The sequence below is a fragment of the Phaseolus vulgaris genome, chromosome 10 (assembly GCF_000499845.2).
Source record: "Phaseolus vulgaris cultivar G19833 chromosome 10, P. vulgaris v2.0, whole genome shotgun sequence".
Taxonomy (NCBI): Eukaryota; Viridiplantae; Streptophyta; class Magnoliopsida; order Fabales; family Fabaceae; genus Phaseolus; species Phaseolus vulgaris.
The window spans coordinates 457961-477797 of NC_023750.2; the positions used below are offsets into that span (position 1 = coordinate 457961).

General features: G+C 33.3%; 2 protein-coding genes across 2 annotated transcripts; both read left to right on the top strand.

The window, feature by feature from the left end:
* The first annotated feature begins 9095 nt into the window (after window positions 1-9095).
* LOC137818408 (chlorophyll a-b binding protein CP29.1, chloroplastic) lies at window positions 9096-10600 on the top strand. Its single transcript, XM_068621820.1, has 2 exons — window positions 9096-9764; window positions 10084-10600. Exons 1-2 carry the CDS (start codon window positions 9258-9260, stop codon window positions 10444-10446), a joined length of 870 nt encoding a protein of 289 aa, XP_068477921.1. The 5' UTR covers window positions 9096-9257; the 3' UTR covers window positions 10447-10600.
* A 756-nt stretch (window positions 10601-11356) lies between these two features.
* Window positions 11357-19544, top strand: LOC137818409 (uncharacterized). Its single transcript, XM_068621821.1, has 4 exons — window positions 11357-11644; window positions 14135-14469; window positions 14869-15093; window positions 19063-19544. Exons 2-4 carry the CDS (start codon window positions 14169-14171, stop codon window positions 19392-19394), a joined length of 858 nt encoding a protein of 285 aa, XP_068477922.1. The 5' UTR covers window positions 11357-11644; window positions 14135-14168; the 3' UTR covers window positions 19395-19544.
* The last annotated feature ends 293 nt before the right edge of the window (window positions 19545-19837 follow it).

A 19837-nucleotide genomic window follows, 5' to 3' on the forward strand; every position in this document is an offset into this window, starting at 1 on the left:
GAATATTATTATTATTATTATTATAATAATATATAGTTTACTATAATTTTTCCTTCTCAATCTATACAGGCACTACTATCCTAAAAAAAAGATATTGATGTGCTTGCAAAAATAATTCATAATTTACTAAAAAAGTATGAAAATGTTCATTTTACATACATAAAATGTTTCTTTCAGCTCATAATCAAATGCTTTTGAAATAAAAATGTTAGATAAAATTGCAAATAATTAAAAAAAATCAGGGAAGTAGAACTATAGGAAAATATTTTTGAAATAAATAATTTTTTAAAAATATATAAAGAAAAGTATTTGAACTAAGCCTGTATTTAATTTAATTTTTAATACATTGATAATGATAATTTGGGAAGAAAATATTATGTGAAATATTTGAAAAAATTGAGTTGAATATTAGGATAGGAGATTTGGTTTGAAATTACGGAAGTGACACTATGGTTGACGTGGTGGATATTTATGAAATAAATAAATGAGTAGCTGACATAGTGTTAAATATGACATTCCACATGGTTCTGTTTCTATTCTTCACTGACAAAGTTACTACATTAAACAATCAATTAAAAAATAAAACAGGAAAAATCAAAATAATAAAAGCATAGTCCAGGTGGTATAAAATTTCAATACATCTGTCTTCTTCTAGACAGTTCTGATAATAATAATAATAATAATAATAATAATAATAATAATAATAATAATAATAATAAGTATATCTATGACTATTTTTTAATTAAATTTTATAAAAAACAGATATAAAATCATGTTTTAATTAATTCGTAAAATGGTAATCAGAATTAGTTTTTATTACAAGAGAAATATTAAATACATTAAAATTAGGTAGTATTTAATTGTGAATATTTTAATATATAATAATATGTTACTTCTTATATTTATCGATTATTGTAATTTGATTTTGTATCAAATATAATATAATTTAAAATCATATATAGTAGTTTAAGATATTCACTATAGTAATTACACCAAACGAATAAATAATAATTAAGATATTCACTACATATAGTGATTTATTATGAGACGAGATGGAAAGTTTTATTCTCAAATAATAATAATATATATATATATATATTAATCTAAAATTTTGTCGTAGTCCATTATGTTTTTTTAACTATAGCTCTTTGAATTAAAAGAGCTTTGAATTTCATGAAAACATTTGGTGCGCTTGATATAGATCTTTATTAGACTATTACAATTGAATTTCTTATATTTTTACCTTTAATATTGAGTAATTAGCTGGTTTTTAAAATCATACTTCAGTAAAAGTATTGTTGTAGAAGGAGAAACATTTACTAAGAAGCACCCAAATATTAAAGTGTGTTAAGACAAATACAAGCTAAGTTTTAATCTGTTAAGTTTTGTCATCTAACACTTAATTTTTATCATAATAAATAAAATATTTTTGATTTATTATGTAACAATTATTAAACAAAAGTTAAAGAAGGTATTTGATCATGACCAAAGAATAAGTCCTTTGATAAAGATGCAAGTCATGTTTAAAGTACAAGAAGTAAGACTAGACGAGATCACATGAGACAAATGTAATAAAGGAATAGACAAGTCCTCATGAAGAATTAGATGACCCTTACAAGTTCACACGACCATGTTATTATTAGATGCATTACTCTTATGTATACCTTTATCATCAAATGACTTTATCTTGCATGTCCTCAAGATTAATCTCTTATGATATGTAAGTCTCACAAGATGATAAGAAAGAAGATATGAAGTTTGTTGTTGAACCAATCTTCTACAAAAAAAAAAAACATCAGGATAACGCAAGGTTAAGACAAAAATGAATAATAAATGCTCTTAACATCAATAAAAAAAATGTAGCGCTAGATGTTGAGAACCAATAGTAGTTGAATACATTGTTAAGACACTCGATGGTCTAATTATTGTTGGACAGTCTAATCACTATTGCATTTCCTACTAGACGATCTTATGAGGATAAACACGTCTTTAAAGGTTTTGATAATTGATAACTCTCTATTTTTTAATATTTTTCTTATTTTCTATTTTATATTTGTATTTTCTAAACAAAATAGATTTTTTACAAAAAAACATCTTAAACATGACTTTTTGTAGCTTCTATTTTTCCTGAATTGTCTAATGTAATGTTTTGACCTTTTAAAGAGTTAATTTGGAGTTGGAATTGACCTAATAATCATGGAAGAAGCTGTTAGGAAGAGAGATTTGGAAATCAAGAACTAAAATGATAAAGAACTGCAAAAACGAACTCTAGAAGGTCAACCTTTCGCTGGAGACAGGCAATAGACAGTCAATAGTAGTAGTAGTTGGCTCTAGAGGGTCAATAGTGCTTGAAAACGAGCTTTGGAATCATCTTGGGAATTATGTGAAATTTTGTTGTAATGAAAAGTTGATTTGGAAAGTGATCTAAAAAAGAGAAAAATATGATAAATTAGAATATGAAAGAAGAATATATGTGGTCTGAAAAATATAGAAAAAAGAAAGAAAAATAGAAAAAGTGAAGGTGAAAAGAAGGGATTATAGTCTATGAGCAAAAAATGTAGCTTCCTACTTATTTTTTGAGCCTAGTTCCCCATTGTTCTTCAAATATTTTCAGGTTGTAAAGCCTAAAATCCTTTTGATTATCTTAGCTTTACCCTTGCCACATTACAAGCCATATAGAATTCCTTTTGATCTTAAGTTGCATATGTTTTGAGTAGTGGAAATTAAAGGTTTTTCAAGTGCATGTTAATGCTTATGTTAATGGTTATATTCATGATGTTCTTTGAGTGAAAAAATAACCAAACACTTGAGAGAATGAGTGATACACATACCCTGATTAGGTTATAAGTTTTGGTTCATAGTTTAATTTGATTTAAATTTTTCTTAAATTTGGTGTGCGAAAAACGTCTTGATTGGTTTGATTCTTTGAAACTTCTGTTGATGAAATTTTTGTCTTTTTGTCCACATCAGTTTGTACAATTTTATGAAAAATATAAAAATTTTCTTGTTTAGTTTCGTCTTATTTTGTCCAACTAGTTTCTTGTTTATAAGTGTGGGAATGTGATAACTCTAAGTTTTCAGTATTTTTCTAGACTATTGCATTTCCTTGAGGTCTCTTTTGTTCTTATTTTATGCTTTTAGAATAAATTTGTATTTGCTCCAAAAAATAGAATTTTTACAAAAATGTCTTAAAGATGATTTCTTGTAGCTTTTATTTTGCCTTAATTATCTAATGTAGTGTTTTGACCATTTGAAGAGGTAATTTGGAGTTGGAATTGACCTAAGAAAAGTAGAAGAAGTTGCAAAAGAAGGGAGATTGAGAAACCAAGAGCTAAAATGATGAAAAAATGTAGAAATATGCTCTAGAAGGTCAATCTTTCGTTGAAAATGGGCATTAGACGGACAACAATAACAATAACTGGCTCTAGATGATCAATAGTGTTTGAAAAAAGAAAGTTGTTAAATTTAGTTAGGTTGTAATTGAGAATTAGGGATCATTAACTCTCAAAATTGAAACTCATTCCAATATATAAACTCTAAAAATAGAACTAATTACATAAAGAAAAAAAATTAAATTAGAGATAAATAGATATAACCGTAAGTAAATTCAAATATTATTATTAATATAAATATTTTTATTAACATTATTAATAATAATATTTTTTATTATTATTAATATAATTTTAATAATATTTTATAATATTAATTTTATGGTAATATTAATAATATTAGTATAATATGAATAATTATAAATAATAGTCATAACTAATATTTATAAATAATAATTGTAAATAATAATCGTAAATAAAAAAAATAATGAAAAAAATTTAAAAAAAAAAGATTTCAGCTTACCTACGGAATAAAGTTGGTAGGTATTGTCTATGATTTTTTTAATAAATAAATTTAATATAATAATTATCTTGTTTTATTATATTCCTCAAGAATAAAAGTTAGTCAAGTTCATAATAAAAATTAAGATTAAATATATTTGAAAAATAAAATAAAGAAATAACTTTCGACACTATGTGTACAAGTGGTGGCTCATTTGTTCAACTAGTAATAATTTCTTAATCCATACATGTCAAAATGATTGACCATAAAAAATTTAAATTTAACAACAAGTAGTAATCAACTACAACCAAGCATCTTTTGGAAGCGTAATAGCTTCTTATTGACCACTATGTTAACAAATACTTTCGCACTAAACTAAAGCAACCACTGATTGCGCAAGTGATAATTTAAAATATTTTTTGAGATGATGACATTCCAAATCAATACTAATCTATCATGAAATAAATAAAGGAAGAGCACTTGTACCAGCTACCAAATTCTTTCACAAATGCATGGTTATGACCTTATTTTACACTTTAAATAAAATTTACCTTCAACTTTGTTGTTAGAACTCAATTTTTTAAATTCATTTGCACTAAATATGAAAAATTAATCTCATACACGATATTATTATGTTAATATATTTACTATCCAATATCGAAAAATACTGAGTAGAAATACCTACTGAAATAGTGGAAATTAACTATAAGCAAAATCTGCATAACACATATGTACTGGAAGTAATTAAACTTTCGTTGTCGCTTGATATCCGATAATGGATATTAGTTACTAAGATATTTTCATAAATCCAAAAGTCTATAAATACCACCACACAGAGTATTCATCTCAACTTCAATATCTTTTACTTATTTTATCACTTTTATTTCTAAGTTTTCACTGACTTGAGCATCGAAGAACCTTTTGCAGTGGATCATGAAGCATATTGTTTTAGTTGTGTTCAATCCTGAAAATAAAACTAAGTCTCCCTAACCTGATGATGGCAGAGCCCCCAACCACACACAACCACATAATAATGAGAAGGAAGATCTAGAGGTTGTTTATGTATTTATTTGCACATATGGGTCTAATTGAGCTTTTGTTTATTTTTGTAAGCCCAATTAAGAGAACTCTAGGGTGAAGGAATGTAAAAACATATCCAAGAAGACCTCCAAGTCATCAAAATATAAACTAGAGTTTTGGTCAAAAGAACACAAGAATACTGAGCTTTTGCTGACTAGTCAACATTATTTTGGGGCCAAGCTTTAGCTTAAATAAATTGTATAAAGTTGTTTAGGATTTCATGGGCCATGTATTGGGCCTAGTAGCATAAAATAATTGGACCAAATATTTGGGCCAAGTAACATAGGTTTTTGGGCTTTTATTTGTGTCAATAGTAAAATACGTCTAGTTATGATTAAAAGTGATTAGTTAGGGTAACAATTGGTCTTCTTTGAGCCCAATGTAACCCTAAAACGTCTAGGGTATATTGGAGGACGGAAATTACTTTGGCATGGAGCACATGGACGTCCACATGGAAGCCTAGGAGTGGAGAGGATTTAACATCGAAGGTGTGAGCTAAACATGGAAAGCATGACTCCACATGGCACCTTCTCATTGGAGAGTATTATTTTGAATTTTCAAATTTTGGCTCCAAAATGTTTAGCCCTCTCTTCTATAAATTGAGTTGCTTGGCTCAAGAATTACTAAGATCAATTTTATGAGTGTTATGGTACCAAGTTGCTAGCTTTTGCACTCTCTTGTCTAAACCTCTTTAGGTTAGACACCTTTGGTCTTCTCCTTCACCTCTCTAAGTGATATGGCCCAACATAGCTCCATTGGAGCCATCCTTGTCTGTTCCATCCATTTGCTTCTGCCATTCATCTCAAAATTCCAAGGAAATCAATTGGTCATGATGGCAACATAGGTTGAATCCAAAGACAACATTACATGCACATAACTCATTGTATACAATCTTAGATTTACACAAAACTTAGATTTACACAAAACTATAACCAAATGAAAAATGTAGTAAATCTAACACTACACCGTTGCAGACGATCGTCTGATAGACTCTCTAGTGAACCTAACTATGCAGACGGAAAAATAAAGGATATGCAGGTAAAGACGTGTAAATAAAAGGCAATGTAAATGAAAATAGAAGTGAAGAACAAAATTGGTAAGACCCAATTGTCATAACGTTTACCATACAATCGCTTGTTATTCGTATGATGGTTGCTTAATAGAAAATGAAACAAATTTCAATGAAAGATTATGAACTTCATAAATGTACTTCACTTAACTATCAAACAATTTGAGAGGAACCACTTAACAGATCATCTGACAGGAAAGTGAAGAAAAACAATAACATAAATTGCAGAGAACGTAAATGACAGAAAACTTAAATTGTGAGAATCATAAATGGTAGAAAATGTAAATGACTAGAAATGTAAATTACTGGAAAACATAAATGACAGAAAACGTAAAATAGATTAGTGCAGAAAATGTAAATGACATCGAATTAAAATGTAATAGAATTGAAAAAAAAAAGTTGACGACATCCTTTTTTACATTAAATAAATAAATATTTAATTTTCGCAAAGTGTAGGGATTAATGCATCGCCTTCTGAACTCGGCACCATAGCCCTCTATATTAGCCGTGCCAAGCTCGACATTTTCCACCTTAACTATGCTTCTCTCTTAGCAGTTTTGTCCCTTTCTTTGCAAAATTGAGTTACGCATACCTCAACCTCGTTAAGTTTAGTCATTGCCTCATCAACGTCCTTGAGCCTTGAAGGTGCAATTGGCTCCAAAATAGGGTTGAATGGAGCCTAAACTCAAGTAAATTAAAAAACAAACATAGTGTTGATAAGTGTCAAATCTTCCTAAATTTCATATCGTCCTTGGTAACCGATCGACCGAGTCAAAGAGGGCCTAGATAGTACCTGGATTGGTTGTACAATTGCTGACATGTAAGTAATCTCCTCGTTCCTTCATTTGAATCTCCTTCCTCAAATGTTGGTGCTCGGTCAGGGTTAACCTGAAAAAGGTGCTCCGCCGATCAAGTACGTAATCTGTGTAGAGATGTATATTTGTAAACTGATTAAAGCGTACCTTGCACCTCTGTAGAGGGTGTTTTTATAGTGTTGGTTATGGACCCTTGTTGTGTTGGGCTGAATATCAGTTATTCATTGATGTGCATCGTGATCCTTGATTTGTAGGGAGATATATTAGTATATAGGTATGTTGGAATATCCGAAGAATATTTGTACCATCTTTCAGTTAATCAATATTTAGTTGATTTGTCGGAGATGTTTTCTGCATATTCCGGGATATGAACGCGACTTATTAAGTTCTTTTGTAACTGTCGTTCTTGTCATTTTTTGTGTATATTGAGGTGTTCTTTGACTCGGTCGATTACCAAAACCGAGACTAGCTTGTCCGGTACTGACCGATACAGTATGCATAATGAATGTTTTACATGAAAATTATCACAAAAATAATATATTTTCCCTCAAATTTATGATTGATCCTAAAGAAGATGAAGATAAGCGAAAATTAGAAGGAAACAACAAAACAAAACAAAGGATTAGAAAAATTGACCAATCCGCTCAGGGCATGTATCATAAGCTAAGCGAATTGGTTTCAGAGAGCAAAGAAATGAATACCCTAAGAACATTGGGCGCTAAGATATGAGATGTGCGGATTCAGGCTAGAAATAGATCAGATTAATAGAGTTTTGGAGATTGAGCAAATTTAGGAGGCTCTGAGCAAAAAGAACCCTTCATGATTAAGAAAGAACAAATTGGTTTGGGCTTGGATTGGAGCCAAAAAGGTTTCTTCAAATTAAGAAAACCCAAATTGGCTTAGGCTTGGCTTGCAGCTAAAAAGGGTTTCTTCAAGGTTAAGAAATCCCAATTTAACTTAGAGAGACTTGAAGCTTACGTGAGCCAAAAAGGTTTCTTCAGGGGTTAAGGGAAAGTTTAGATTTATTAAGATTTGACTTGGAGAAAATCAAAACCCAAATATTTCTTCATGCTTAAGAAAGTATTTCATTAGGCCAGGCTTGAAGCGAATCTCTGCAAAACTAAGAAACCTCAAAATTTGCTGAAACCCAAAAAAAGGGCTTGAAGCCAAAAGGTTGCTTCAGAATGAAGAAAGCCTATCTGATTGGCTTTCCGCTGAATGGAAGTTGAATCTACTAGAGCTCCTCGCTAAACTCTAGAAATAGAGAGGTCCTAGAACTTCATTTAGAGGCTTAAATGAAGGACGAAACATAGATACATATAAAGGAATAAGACCTGAGCCCAGAGGCTGAAATAAAGACAAATGTTAAGGTAAAGGTTAAAGTGTAAGCTGTTGACCAACAACATTCAGGGACCCATGTTTGTTATTCTTAGCTTCTCATCCTTGTGCTTCACTATAAGATTTACCATGAATTGCTAAGTTTATCTTATTGGAATTGAAAAGCAATATGATATTTCTTGGATTATTGTTATTTATGAATGGATGTTTTCTGTGAAATTCAAGTTCTATTGGTTTGATAGTATATTTAATGCTTAATGGTGAGGAACAACCAATGATGCTCATGAAGCTCGAATGAGTTTGGAAAGCAAGTTCATGTATTTGAACTCTATCAAATCAACTAAGTATGTCAACTATTAGGAATGTAGTTGAGTATTTGGTTTGAACTATTCCATCTTAATAAAAAGTAATTGATTATGATAATTTATAATTCTAAATAACATAAATACAAGAAATTCACCAGATTTGATCATAAAAAATAATAAAAAATAGTAAACTCGAATAAACATCACATTAGCAATAAAAAAAAATATAAAGTTATTTCAATATATTTTTATTCTTCTACTCAATTACTCAATTATTATGTCAAAGTATCAACCTCACTAAATAATATATAAGGATTATTATAATTCTTTCAAAGAAATATATACAACCAACTATTATCATATTTTCAGTTATTTTTAAGGATATTACTACTATCAATGCTGCACCCAGGTAAATCTAATAGCTACCTTTTTTTCAAAACAATTTCTAAACACCAAATAGATTAACGAAGGAATAAAGCCAAAACAGAAAAAGCCACTAGATTTTTTGTGTGGAAGCCACTGAAGCATGGAACCAGCACCACAAATTCCCAGGAATAGAAATCAGAAACAGGAAGCCGAGGGGTCCACAAACAGAGTCCACGTCATCACATTCAGATAAACATAACGATAAGTGAACCCTGATTTCCATCGTTAGATGGATACTCTCGAAGATCCAACGCTTGAAAATCCCCACTCGCGGATTATCCAATCTCCCACCTCTCGTCAAATATATCTCCCATCCCTCTCTCTCACACCAACCACTAACTACTCTACCAAGCACAACTCTCTCCCCCCCACAGCGCAAGTTAGCACCAACTCATGGCCACCGCAACGGCAACAGCAGCGGCCACGTCCTCCTTCATGGGGACGCGCCTCCTGGAAGCGCATTCTGGGTCGGGGCGGGTCCAGGCCCGATTCGGGTTCGGGCCGAAGAAGAAGGCCGCGCCCAAGAAGGTGTCGAAGGGCTCGGGCACCGAGAGGCCGTTGTGGTACCCCGGCGCGAAGTCACCAGAATGGCTTGACGGGAGCCTTATCGGGGACTACGGGTTCGACCCGTTTGGGCTCGGAAAGCCCGCGGAGTATTTGCAGTTTGAGCTGGACTCGCTGGACCAGAACCTGGCTAAGAATGAGGCCGGGCTCATCATCGGCACCAGAACCGAGGTTGCAGACGTGAAGTCCACTCCCTTCCAGCCCTACAGCGAGGTCTTCGGCCTCCAGAGGTTCCGCGAGTGCGAGCTCATCCACGGACGCTGGGCCATGCTCGCCACCCTCGGAGCCCTCACCGTCGAGTGGCTCACCGGTGTCACATGGCAGGACGCCGGCAAGGTACGCTTCTCTGCCCTTGCTTCTTCTCCAGATATCAATCAAACATTTCCTTCCATTGCAGTTTTAGATGATCTTTGCTTGAAAATTCTTCACATCCTTCGGTATGAAAATAAAAAAGAGAAATTAAAAGTGATCTTGCTAAAATTAATTTATATTAAATCATAAGACCTAATTGTATCTAGATCTAAAACCTTTGTTGACAGAAGTTTTCCTATAATTAACAGGGATAATTTTGTTTAGTTCTTTAGAAAAAATATTACAAGAAGTAGCATGAGAGAATGATATTGAAGAATTTAGAATGTGTTTTGCATGGTTTAAGGTGGAGCTAGTAGAAGGATCATCGTACCTTGGACAACCACTTCCATTCTCAATCACCACATTGATCTGGATCGAGGTTCTGGTAATTGGGTTCATTGAGTTCCAGAGGAACGCAGAGCTTGACCCAGAAAAGAGGTTGTACCCTGGTGGCAGCTACTTCGACCCTCTTGGTTTGGCCTCAGACCCAGAGAAGAAAGCCACTCTTCAATTGGCAGAGATCAAGCACGCACGTCTTGCCATGGTGGGCTTCTTGGGCTTTGCAGTCCAAGCTGCTGCCACTGGCAAGGGCCCACTCAACAACTGGGCTACCCACTTGAGTGACCCACTCCACACAACCATCATTGACACCTTCTCATCCTCTTAAGAAAAAACAACTCTTGTACCTGCTCTCTATATTATAAACGTCTTTCGGCTTTGCGTTGTAATTAATCAAACATTTCACTTAGCTGAATTAGTACTTGTCAAACTGGTAACTTTTATTGGAGAGGCTTAGCAGAGTTCTTCTGCTTCATCGTAAACTGTTCTTCTCCTGTGAATCTTAATTAAGCCAAAAATACAGATAAAATTCAGATCACCATCAAAGGTAAGGGCAGGGGATTAGTTTGAGGCTATATTGCAGATTATGTTTTATCCATTTTAATGATTTTCATTCTGGATAACCCCTGGCTTACTGAAGTTTGTGACAATGGAGTTTAATACTTAATTCACGCAATTCATTGCATCTAATAATACTGCATTTTGATTGGCATAATCAACCGCTTATTATATGAAATACCATGGTTTCATCTGTTTGGGATTAAAGGTGGATTAAACAAAATGATACAATTGATTAATGATATTTCATTCATTTGGTTTTGTTCTAGAAATGAAGGATTAGTAAGCCCATTCCTTTTTTTGTTCATTTCTGTTTCTTTATTATCACCCACATGTTCATGTTTTTAGTTTCTATTCATTGCATTCATTACTAAGTATATATGTTTAATATCAAGATTCAAATTAAAAATAGTTTTAAATGACTTGGTGGTAATAGTGAGATTCACCTATTAAATAGTTTTAATAGTCTTATCTTTAGGGTTGACCAACGACCTACCAAAAATATTAAGAACGAATCTAAGTCAATTGGGTAAATGACATAACATTACACATCCCCAAGTTTCAAGCTTTGAGTCCACAGGTTAAAAGAAAGGGTAAACCAACACCATAAATCAAGCCTATGGAGATTAGATTTGGATTGTGATGCTACATAGTCTCTCAGCCTTGTCCTTTTAGCCTCTAGAGCCTAGAGGCTAAAGAGTCTTGATGTCGCCCCTTTCTTTACGATACATGTCCAACGTATAAACTTGGCGATGACCCATGCCAAACAGAGAATTTGCGACAATGCCTACCAAGTGCATAGAGTTGATGACAATTCCTACCTAGTGCATAAACTTGGCGACAATCCCTACCAAGCAAGAGGAATTAGTGATGATTCCTACCAAGTGAAAGAACTTTGCAATGATTCCTACCAAATACGAGGCTTGACAACATTCCTGCTACCGACTTGGCGACAATTCCTACTTAGTGTGAGTGACAAAAATACCCTTTCTTCATTTAATGAATCACATGTTTTATGTTAGGGTAGGTTGTCAATGTATCATTACTGTTATTTTTACTACTTGAGTGTCAAAAAAAACTTTATTTATTTCAGAATTGCTCTATCTCTTCATGTGAAGTCCACATTTTAGCAAAAATTTATTTTTTCAAATCTTATGCAAGATTGTCAACATATTGATGTGAGTTGATTTTAGATTTAGCCATTTTTAGATGTGATATTTTACTTAAGATTGAGATTTTAGCAATTAATGGTGAGGACCTAAGGAAGATTCTCATTGTACACGAACTTAACCAAATAAGTAAGTGTGAATGTTCACTTCACAAACACAAAGATGGAAAAAAAGATATAGTGAATATGGAATGCAATTGCAGAAATGAAATGGGAACATGGTAAGTGATAAGTGTCTAATTTCAGTAATATTTCATATTAAAATATAGGTACTTATGAGGATTTATTGCTAATTTACATATAAAATAATCCCTAATTTATGAATTTATATATTTTTACATTTTTTATGATCTTTATTTGAATAAGAGTATTTTATTCTCAAATTTGGTGTTAATTGCATATTTCTAAGGAAAATTGGAGATTTGGATTAAAGATGAATGATTTGAGCTAAAAAGATAAAGATAGAAGGTCCCAGAATGGAAAAAGATGCAAAGAAAGATTTGGCCTTTTTTATGTTTTATCATTTAGCCCATTAGCGCGACACAATAAACAACCTAACCCTAGAAAACTAGGATAAATAGAGGGCTAGAGGCTCAACCTTAGTGTGCTAGATTGAGAGGAAAACACCATAGAGTGAATTGTAACCCAATTGGGAGAATGGAAGGTGCTAGAAGTATGCGTGGCTAATTCTACCCTTTGGGATTAGGAGTAATCTGCTCAAACTCTTATGTATTGAGGTGATATCTTATATATTAATATTCTGTTCTTGATTGATTATTGGTATTGTTGTTTTACTTTTAATTTTCCGTGACAAATTGAGAATCTTAAATCTGACCGGGAGGTATTTTTAGGGTTCGGACCTAAACAACAATACTTAAAAGTATGAGCTTCGTTCTAAGTTGTTCTTATAATTATGCGAGGGATCGATAGTTAGGGGACATTCTTAAGGATTTTATATGTGAGGAATCGATATAAATGATTTTTATACGGGCATCAATTTTAATCAAAGAACTTAATATTGACATGCTAATCAAAATACTTGAGAGTGAGAAAGATGAAACTAATCCTTATTTTTCCAATTGAAACAACTAATTCTTTGTCTGTTTTCTTATTGATCAGTGTCAACACAATTAATTCAAAACTCTTTTAATTGTTCTATTTTTATATTTAGCGATTATTGTACTCGATAATTCACTGTTCCTTGTGGGATCGATATCCATCCTTAGGGACAATTATTACTTCTGACAAACGCGGTGCACTTGCCGTAAAAAGTCATCAGTAAGCATCAATGGTGGTCATTGCCAAACCAAATGATGATCCATACTGTATAAATGAGCCAAAACCCAAAAACACAATTTAAGAACAAATATGAAAATCAAGAACATAAATGGAATGGAAAAATGGAAAGGAAAATGGAAGAAGAAACATAAGGAAGGGATGGTGAGGATGATCACGCCACTTGGGGTGTGGAGGCCACCAAGATAAGTGGAAAGGCCGCCACTTGAGTTCCTCACACTCTTCAAGATAAGACCATGTAAAGAGGAAACAAGCCTCACTATAAGTTCTCACAAATTGTGCAGAGTTTCTTTACTTTTCAAATTTCAACATGAAAATACAATAAGGGCGACCTCCTATTTATAAGTGAATGAGCCTTGGAAAACAAACAAGAAGGGTATGATGGGAAAAGAAGAAATATGGTGCGGCTAGGGTATTGACCTTGATCAATGCTGCACCATCATCCTACATTCTAGAAGGTAGGTCAAAACAAGCCCAAAGTGATAGCTCACCCCTTCCTTTTATGCTAAATGACACCTATATTCTACTGAAATTAAAAATAATGAAACCCACTAATGCTCAACACCCAAAGCCTGTGCTCTGCTACTCGTGATCCTCTTGGGCAAACTAGGTACTGAGGTCGTGATTGGAGAATCTGGTCCTGACCTTATGTCTTGAGGCATGCTCCTAGTCTTCCTTCTCAGAGGTTGGGTCTAGTCAGGAGACGCACTCTTTCCTAGGTCCTCATCACCTATAATCACTTATTTCTTCAAACAATTTAATGACAATAATATATAAAATATAAAATAGAAAAAATATGATTAATTTACACGGTGTTGTTTTAATTCTGAATCCATGATTTTATATTTTCTATTTTCTTCATCTTAGCAGTTGAATGAAGATTAAAATAAGTTTTAATTGGAGCAGTTGAATAGTGCACTTTAAAACCATTTTCTTGCTAGTTGCTGCTTACAATATTGTATATAGACTTTATCTTTTCCTCTGCCAAACGCAGTCTCCTTCATCAATTGCAACACTTCTTCATCAACATGACACGGTCAACGATTTCACCCTCTCCGATCTCCATCTCCTTGACGCTCTTGTTCATCACTTCTGCGTGCGCCACATCGTTGAACGAAATCGAGAACTGCGAACCCAAACTTTCCGACGGATTCACGGTTCCAAGCCAAGTAGAGAAACAAGAACAAGACGCGATCAAAGAGTATTTGGATAGCGTATTCGAAAACGCGCTTTTCGGCAGTGATTCTACAGAAACAGTGCAGAATAAGGAAACATATCCAGATACCTATGTCATCGAAGCAGAGAGCAATACACAGATTAAGGACGAGGGTACGTGAATGCGTAATTCTCGATTTTTTTTGTTTGCTTGCAAATTCCATATGGTGTTCTTATTTGTCTAAGTTTTATTTCTATTTTTTTTTTTGGTTTAATGTTTTTATGTCTCTATGCATTAGAGATTAAATACTTGCTTAGAGAGTAAAGCAAATTCAATATAACTTTTATTTAAAATAATTATTATAACAATAAAAAATATTTAATTGAATGGAAGTATAATTTTATTAAAGCATAATTATTTTTTTTAATTCTTATAATTTATTTTCTCAAATAGTTTAACCTTTTAAGAAAATTAAGAACAATAATAAAAAGGTCACTTATTAAATGATTTTATTAAAATAATCCCATTCTTTCAATAAATGTATTATTATTATTAAAATAATATGGATGCAGATAAATCAGCTTATAAACAGCCCAAAGAGTCTGTGGAAGAACAGAAGCTGGTAGTTCCTAGACATATACAAGACGAGGGACCAGAATCGATCAAAAAATATTTGGATGACTTATTCAGCATCGCACTCTTTGGCAAAGATTCAACTGAAACAGGACAAAATCAGGAAGCACATCAAGATACCAATTCCAATCAACTTCACAGCAAAACACACATTGAGCAAGAGGGTAAATATTTAATGCTTAAATCTTTTGTTAACTTGATCAAGATTCTGTTTGTCTAGGAAACCTTATTCTTAAGGATTTCTACAACAGAAAAAGAAAATTAAAAGGTGAGATGAGTGTTTTCACCGTTGAAATTAATTTAGAACTAAATAATTCTTAATCAGAATTTATTTACCATGTAGTGAATCCTAGTCTAAAGAGAGAATGACCCTATACTATAGTGATACCAAAAATATGGCATATAATAATTCACTAGAATACTCATATTGAGGGTAAAAACGTTATGTTTTTATTTATGTTCTTCATCACTTAAATAGTTGATGTTTTATGAATTTGTAGAGTCATTGGGCCTAAACAAACTTATTATTTGAAGTAATGAAAAGAAACTAACGTAGCCATGTTTCACAAGTCCATTATATCATGTAGTCTTTCATCCATAATGGGTGTTCTTAGGTGTTGGATCGTGTTGTATCATTGTCATCTTTTGCACTAGGAACTTTGTCCTCAAAGTGGGGATATTGTGTGGTTTGGGTCATGCTGGTGGTGTGTGGGAGGAGTTGTGTGATATTCAGATGTGATTAGAGTGTTCTGAAGAGTTAGGAACTCGAGGGAAAAAGGGGACTGAGTCACATGGGTAACATGAGGTAACATATTTTGATTTGCGGAATTGGACGGTGTTGTGAGGGTGTTAGGTGGGAGGGTCTTTGTGTTAAATGGTGGGCTTAGTGAGGCTTCTCAAGATGTTGAGTTGGTTAAAAGAGTTTGAAGGTGGAATTCCTTTGAAGGGTTTAAGGAGAGAAATATGGAAGACTATAGGTTAGGGGTAAATGGAGCTCATATGCTATCGTGCCCTATTTGGTGAACGATCTGATAAGGCCTTGAGTATCATGGAGAGAGTTTGGTAGATGTTTGTTACTCAACTGAGTGTTGTCGGTAAGGTTCGAGATGAACCCATACCCATTCGTTAACTTTGAAGGAGAGGTCGATGTGGTGGTAATTAGCTTGGTCTTGCATGTGTTGGCATGTTCTATGGAGGTTCAAATTCAGTTCATGGCAGCCCGAAACATTGAAGGGCATTGGTCAAGCCAAAAGGCATGACTAGAAATTAGAAATTCATAGTGTCCATGAAGTTCTGAAAGTTGTTTTGTGATTTTCTTCTGAGGTGAGTCTAATTTGGTGATAGCTTGAGTAGAAGTCAATCTTAGTGAAAACTGTAGTTGAACCTAGTTCATCTAGCAATTCATCAATGGTGGGTATGGGATAGCAGTCACCTATTGTGACTGTGTTTCATCAATGGTGGGTATGGGATAGCAGTCACCTATTGTGACTGTGTTTAAGGCTCTCTAGTCCACATAAAAACGTCATGTACCATCTTTCTTTTTTATTAAGAGGATTAGGGAGGAAAAAATGCTAGTGCTCGACTAAATGAAACTGTCACGAAGCATATCTTGAATTAGTTGGGAGATGATGCCTTTTTTAGAATGGAAGTAATGGTAGGGTTTGACATTAATAGGAGTGGTGATGGAAAGGAGAGGAATTTGGTGATCATGCGATCACGGTGATGGTAGGTCGTGAGGTATTTAGAATATGATTTGGTATTGTAAAAGGATTCATTGGATGGAGAAGGGGATATGGTATAGTGGGAAGGATGGTGTTTGTATGCTGAGTTTAAGGGTAAGGAGGGTGTGTGAATGGATAACAAGTGGAAGGATGCCATGGCGTTAGTGGATAAAATCTGGAAAAAAACAGATGATATGTAGCTTGTGTAAGGTTTGGGGAAGTTGTGGTTGTGAATGTGATTTGGTGGTTAAGGTGAGTAAAGGCAATGCTAAGAATTGAAAAATCATCTTTAATGATTCCCAAAGTGCACAACTATTCAATCCTCATAACCACATATGTTCTTTCAATTCGGAGAATGTATAGGGGAATGGTGAGAATAGAGTTTTGGAGAGATAAATCCACAGAAGGACATATTTCCTAACATGTGATGAAAGCACCATTGCCTACCATTACTATAAATGTTGGGTTGGGTTTAATGGGTAGGTGTAGGTGGTGTGCAATTCTTGGATGCAAGATATTGTGTGAACTTCCAGAATCAATAAGAACTGTGATTGGGAGGTTGTGGAAGACCCCAATGCATTTCAATGTTTGGGGTGATGGTTGCTTGTGATGATGTGGAGTAATAGGTGGAAATGGATAATGTCTTGAGGAGGTGTAGGGTATTGTCGTCGTGAGGATCTAGGAAAGAATACATGTCTTCTAGGAGCAATAAAAATCAGGAAGTCAGCCTAAAGTGAAGTTTATAAAAAGAAAAACAAAATTGGGAAGTAGAACATTTGTGGTTAGGGATGAATTTTTCATCACATTTTTAACACAATCCTAAGGACCGACGTTCCTGAAGTTGTATGGGTGTAAGTCATTTAATGGGTAGATTAGTGTTGGTTTTAGGGATGGGAGAAGGGCGTAGGTGGTGGTGGTGGGGTTCTGAGTAGTGGGTTGGAAGGGACGAAGGGTTTTGGGTTTGGAATCATGAATGTTTTCCTCTATGATTTCAGCAAGGTCAATAGCCTGGAAAATGGAGTAGGGTTTCAATATGGTTAGTTCTTTGTAAATCTCAGGGTTAAGACTTGATATGAAGTAATTTAGAATAGTGTTAAGGGACAAACCCCGAACGCAGTTGTAGAGTTTTTCAAACTTAGCCTGATATATGTAAGCTTTGGTATGTTGATGGAGTTTGAAGAGTTCAACTTGGTGGTTGGTATAAGAGGATGGGCCAGACAAAGTTCTAGGGAACAAATAAAGGAAAGTCAATCGGTGATGAGGTTTTGTTAACTAAGAGCATCTTCATTCATGTGGAAGGGAACCATAGATAAACCTTTGTTGAGGATGAATTTGGTAAAAATAAAAGTATTCTTCAGTTTGAAATAATCAGTCCAAAGGATCTATTCCTTCAAAAAGGGAAAGTTGCAGTTTGGGTGGTCTAATGGCAGGTAGTGAGGGTGGTGGAGTGTGTGCCTGATCATGTGTAGATAGGGGTGGTGAAGCAATGAGAGGAGGAAGGGATGAGACATGGTCCATTAAATTGGTAAGAGAGGATGGGAGGATCTTGTTTCTGGCTTCTATATTGGTACGACGAGTTTCGTTAGCCTTTATTTGGATTTGGATGGCCGAGAGACGATCTTGGATGACTTGAAAGATGTCTTCTAGGTCTTTGGATTAGGGTTTGGGAGGTATGGAACTAGCAATGAAAACACCAATATTAAGTTTTCACTACAATGATACCAAAAGTATGACCTACAATAATTTACTAGAGTACTCAGAACTAGGATAAAAACTTATCTTTTTATTCATGTTCTTCATCATCTAAATAGATTATGTTTTTTGGACTTGTTGAGTCATTGGACTTAAACGCACCCATTACATGAAGTAATAAAAAGAAACTAACATAGCCATGTTTCACAAGCCCATTTCATCACGTAATCTTTCATCCATCATAAGTGTTATGAGTGTTCCTTTTGTATAATAGGCCTACTAAAGGTGTTGGATAGTGTTGTATCACCATATCATATTGTTTCTTTTAATTTTTATTATCAAAACGAACTAAACCTTTTTATTATTTTTCTAATATATATATATATATATTAAAAATATAATTAAATTATATAAAGATTTTTTAAATTATATTAGATTATATTTAATAATTAAAACTTAAATTGTAAGTTTTTATCTTTTAAATATAATAAAAAAAATCTTTTAAACTATTTTTTTATTTTAATTTTTAATTTAAAAATAGATGGAGGGATCAATATATCTTATCTCTCTATCATTGGGCAGATAGAATTGATCATAGTTATTAGAGGACTGAAAATATGAATCTAACTTTCACATAAGCAATAAATTGACAAAACTGGTCTATTTTTATAACTCCTTTTGTTTTTTTAAAGGTTAATCACTTTGTATATGCTTGTGTAGCTGAGAACAACATGGATGCTGATAAATCATCTAAGAAATTGTCTAAATCGAAAAAGGAAGAACAATTGGTAGATGATGATTTTGCAGTTAATGTTGACCTTGAGATCGTGGGTGATGGAGAGTATGTGCTGAAGATCAAAAGGGTGAATCTAAGTTCAAACAATGAGGTAGAAAGGGCTAAGCATTTGGCTCAAAATGGAGCAATGTTGTTACATTATGGAGAGATACTTCAAGAGATGGGAGAGAAATTGATTACCCAATCCCAAGCATTACTTGACTCTGTGTTTAAAATGTCTACATCTCCTAAATTCAACTCTAATCAATCATACTAACTCTCTACTTTCATTCTCTTAAGTTATTTTGAATGGTAACTTATAAGAAAACTACCAATTTAGTTTATGAATGTGAAATTGTAAGATGTTATTACTTTAGTCTTTAGTTGTATTTAACAAAATGTAAAAAAAGTCCATGCTTTCATTTTAGTCTTTCACTGTATATTAGTTAATATTATAATTGAAGTACTCAAAATTTTGAAGAGAAATCAGAAAATAATTTTTTTTAACGAATTGTTTAGTTCTATGATAATGCGCTTAGTGTATTAATAGTTATTTTTTGTTTTCCTTATAAACTTATAGTTTTGTAGTGTGTCTTGTTTGTGTTTGAGCGTGTTTTTTTTTGTCTTTTTTGTTTTGTGTTATAAGTATATAATCTTTTCTTGATTTCCTTGTACATTTTTCATTCTTCAATCAATAATATACAATTTTTCTATTATAGA

Bases quoted from the DNA above. Each gene is read 5' to 3' on its own strand.
- LOC137818408 (XM_068621820.1), top strand. From the start codon at position 9,258: ATGGCCACCGCAACGGCAACAGCAGCGGCCACGTCCTCCTTCATGGGG. The intron at 9,765-10,083 runs GTACGCTTCTCT...GCATGGTTTAAG, and splicing joins CATGGCAGGACGCCGGCAAG to GTGGAGCTAGTAGAAGGATC.
- LOC137818409 (XM_068621821.1), top strand. From the start codon at position 14,169: ATGACACGGTCAACGATTTCACCCTCTCCGATCTCCATCTCCTTGACG. The intron at 14,470-14,868 runs GTACGTGAATGC...ATATGGATGCAG, and splicing joins TACACAGATTAAGGACGAGG to ATAAATCAGCTTATAAACAG. The intron at 15,094-19,062 runs GTAAATATTTAA...ATGCTTGTGTAG, and splicing joins AACACACATTGAGCAAGAGG to CTGAGAACAACATGGATGCT.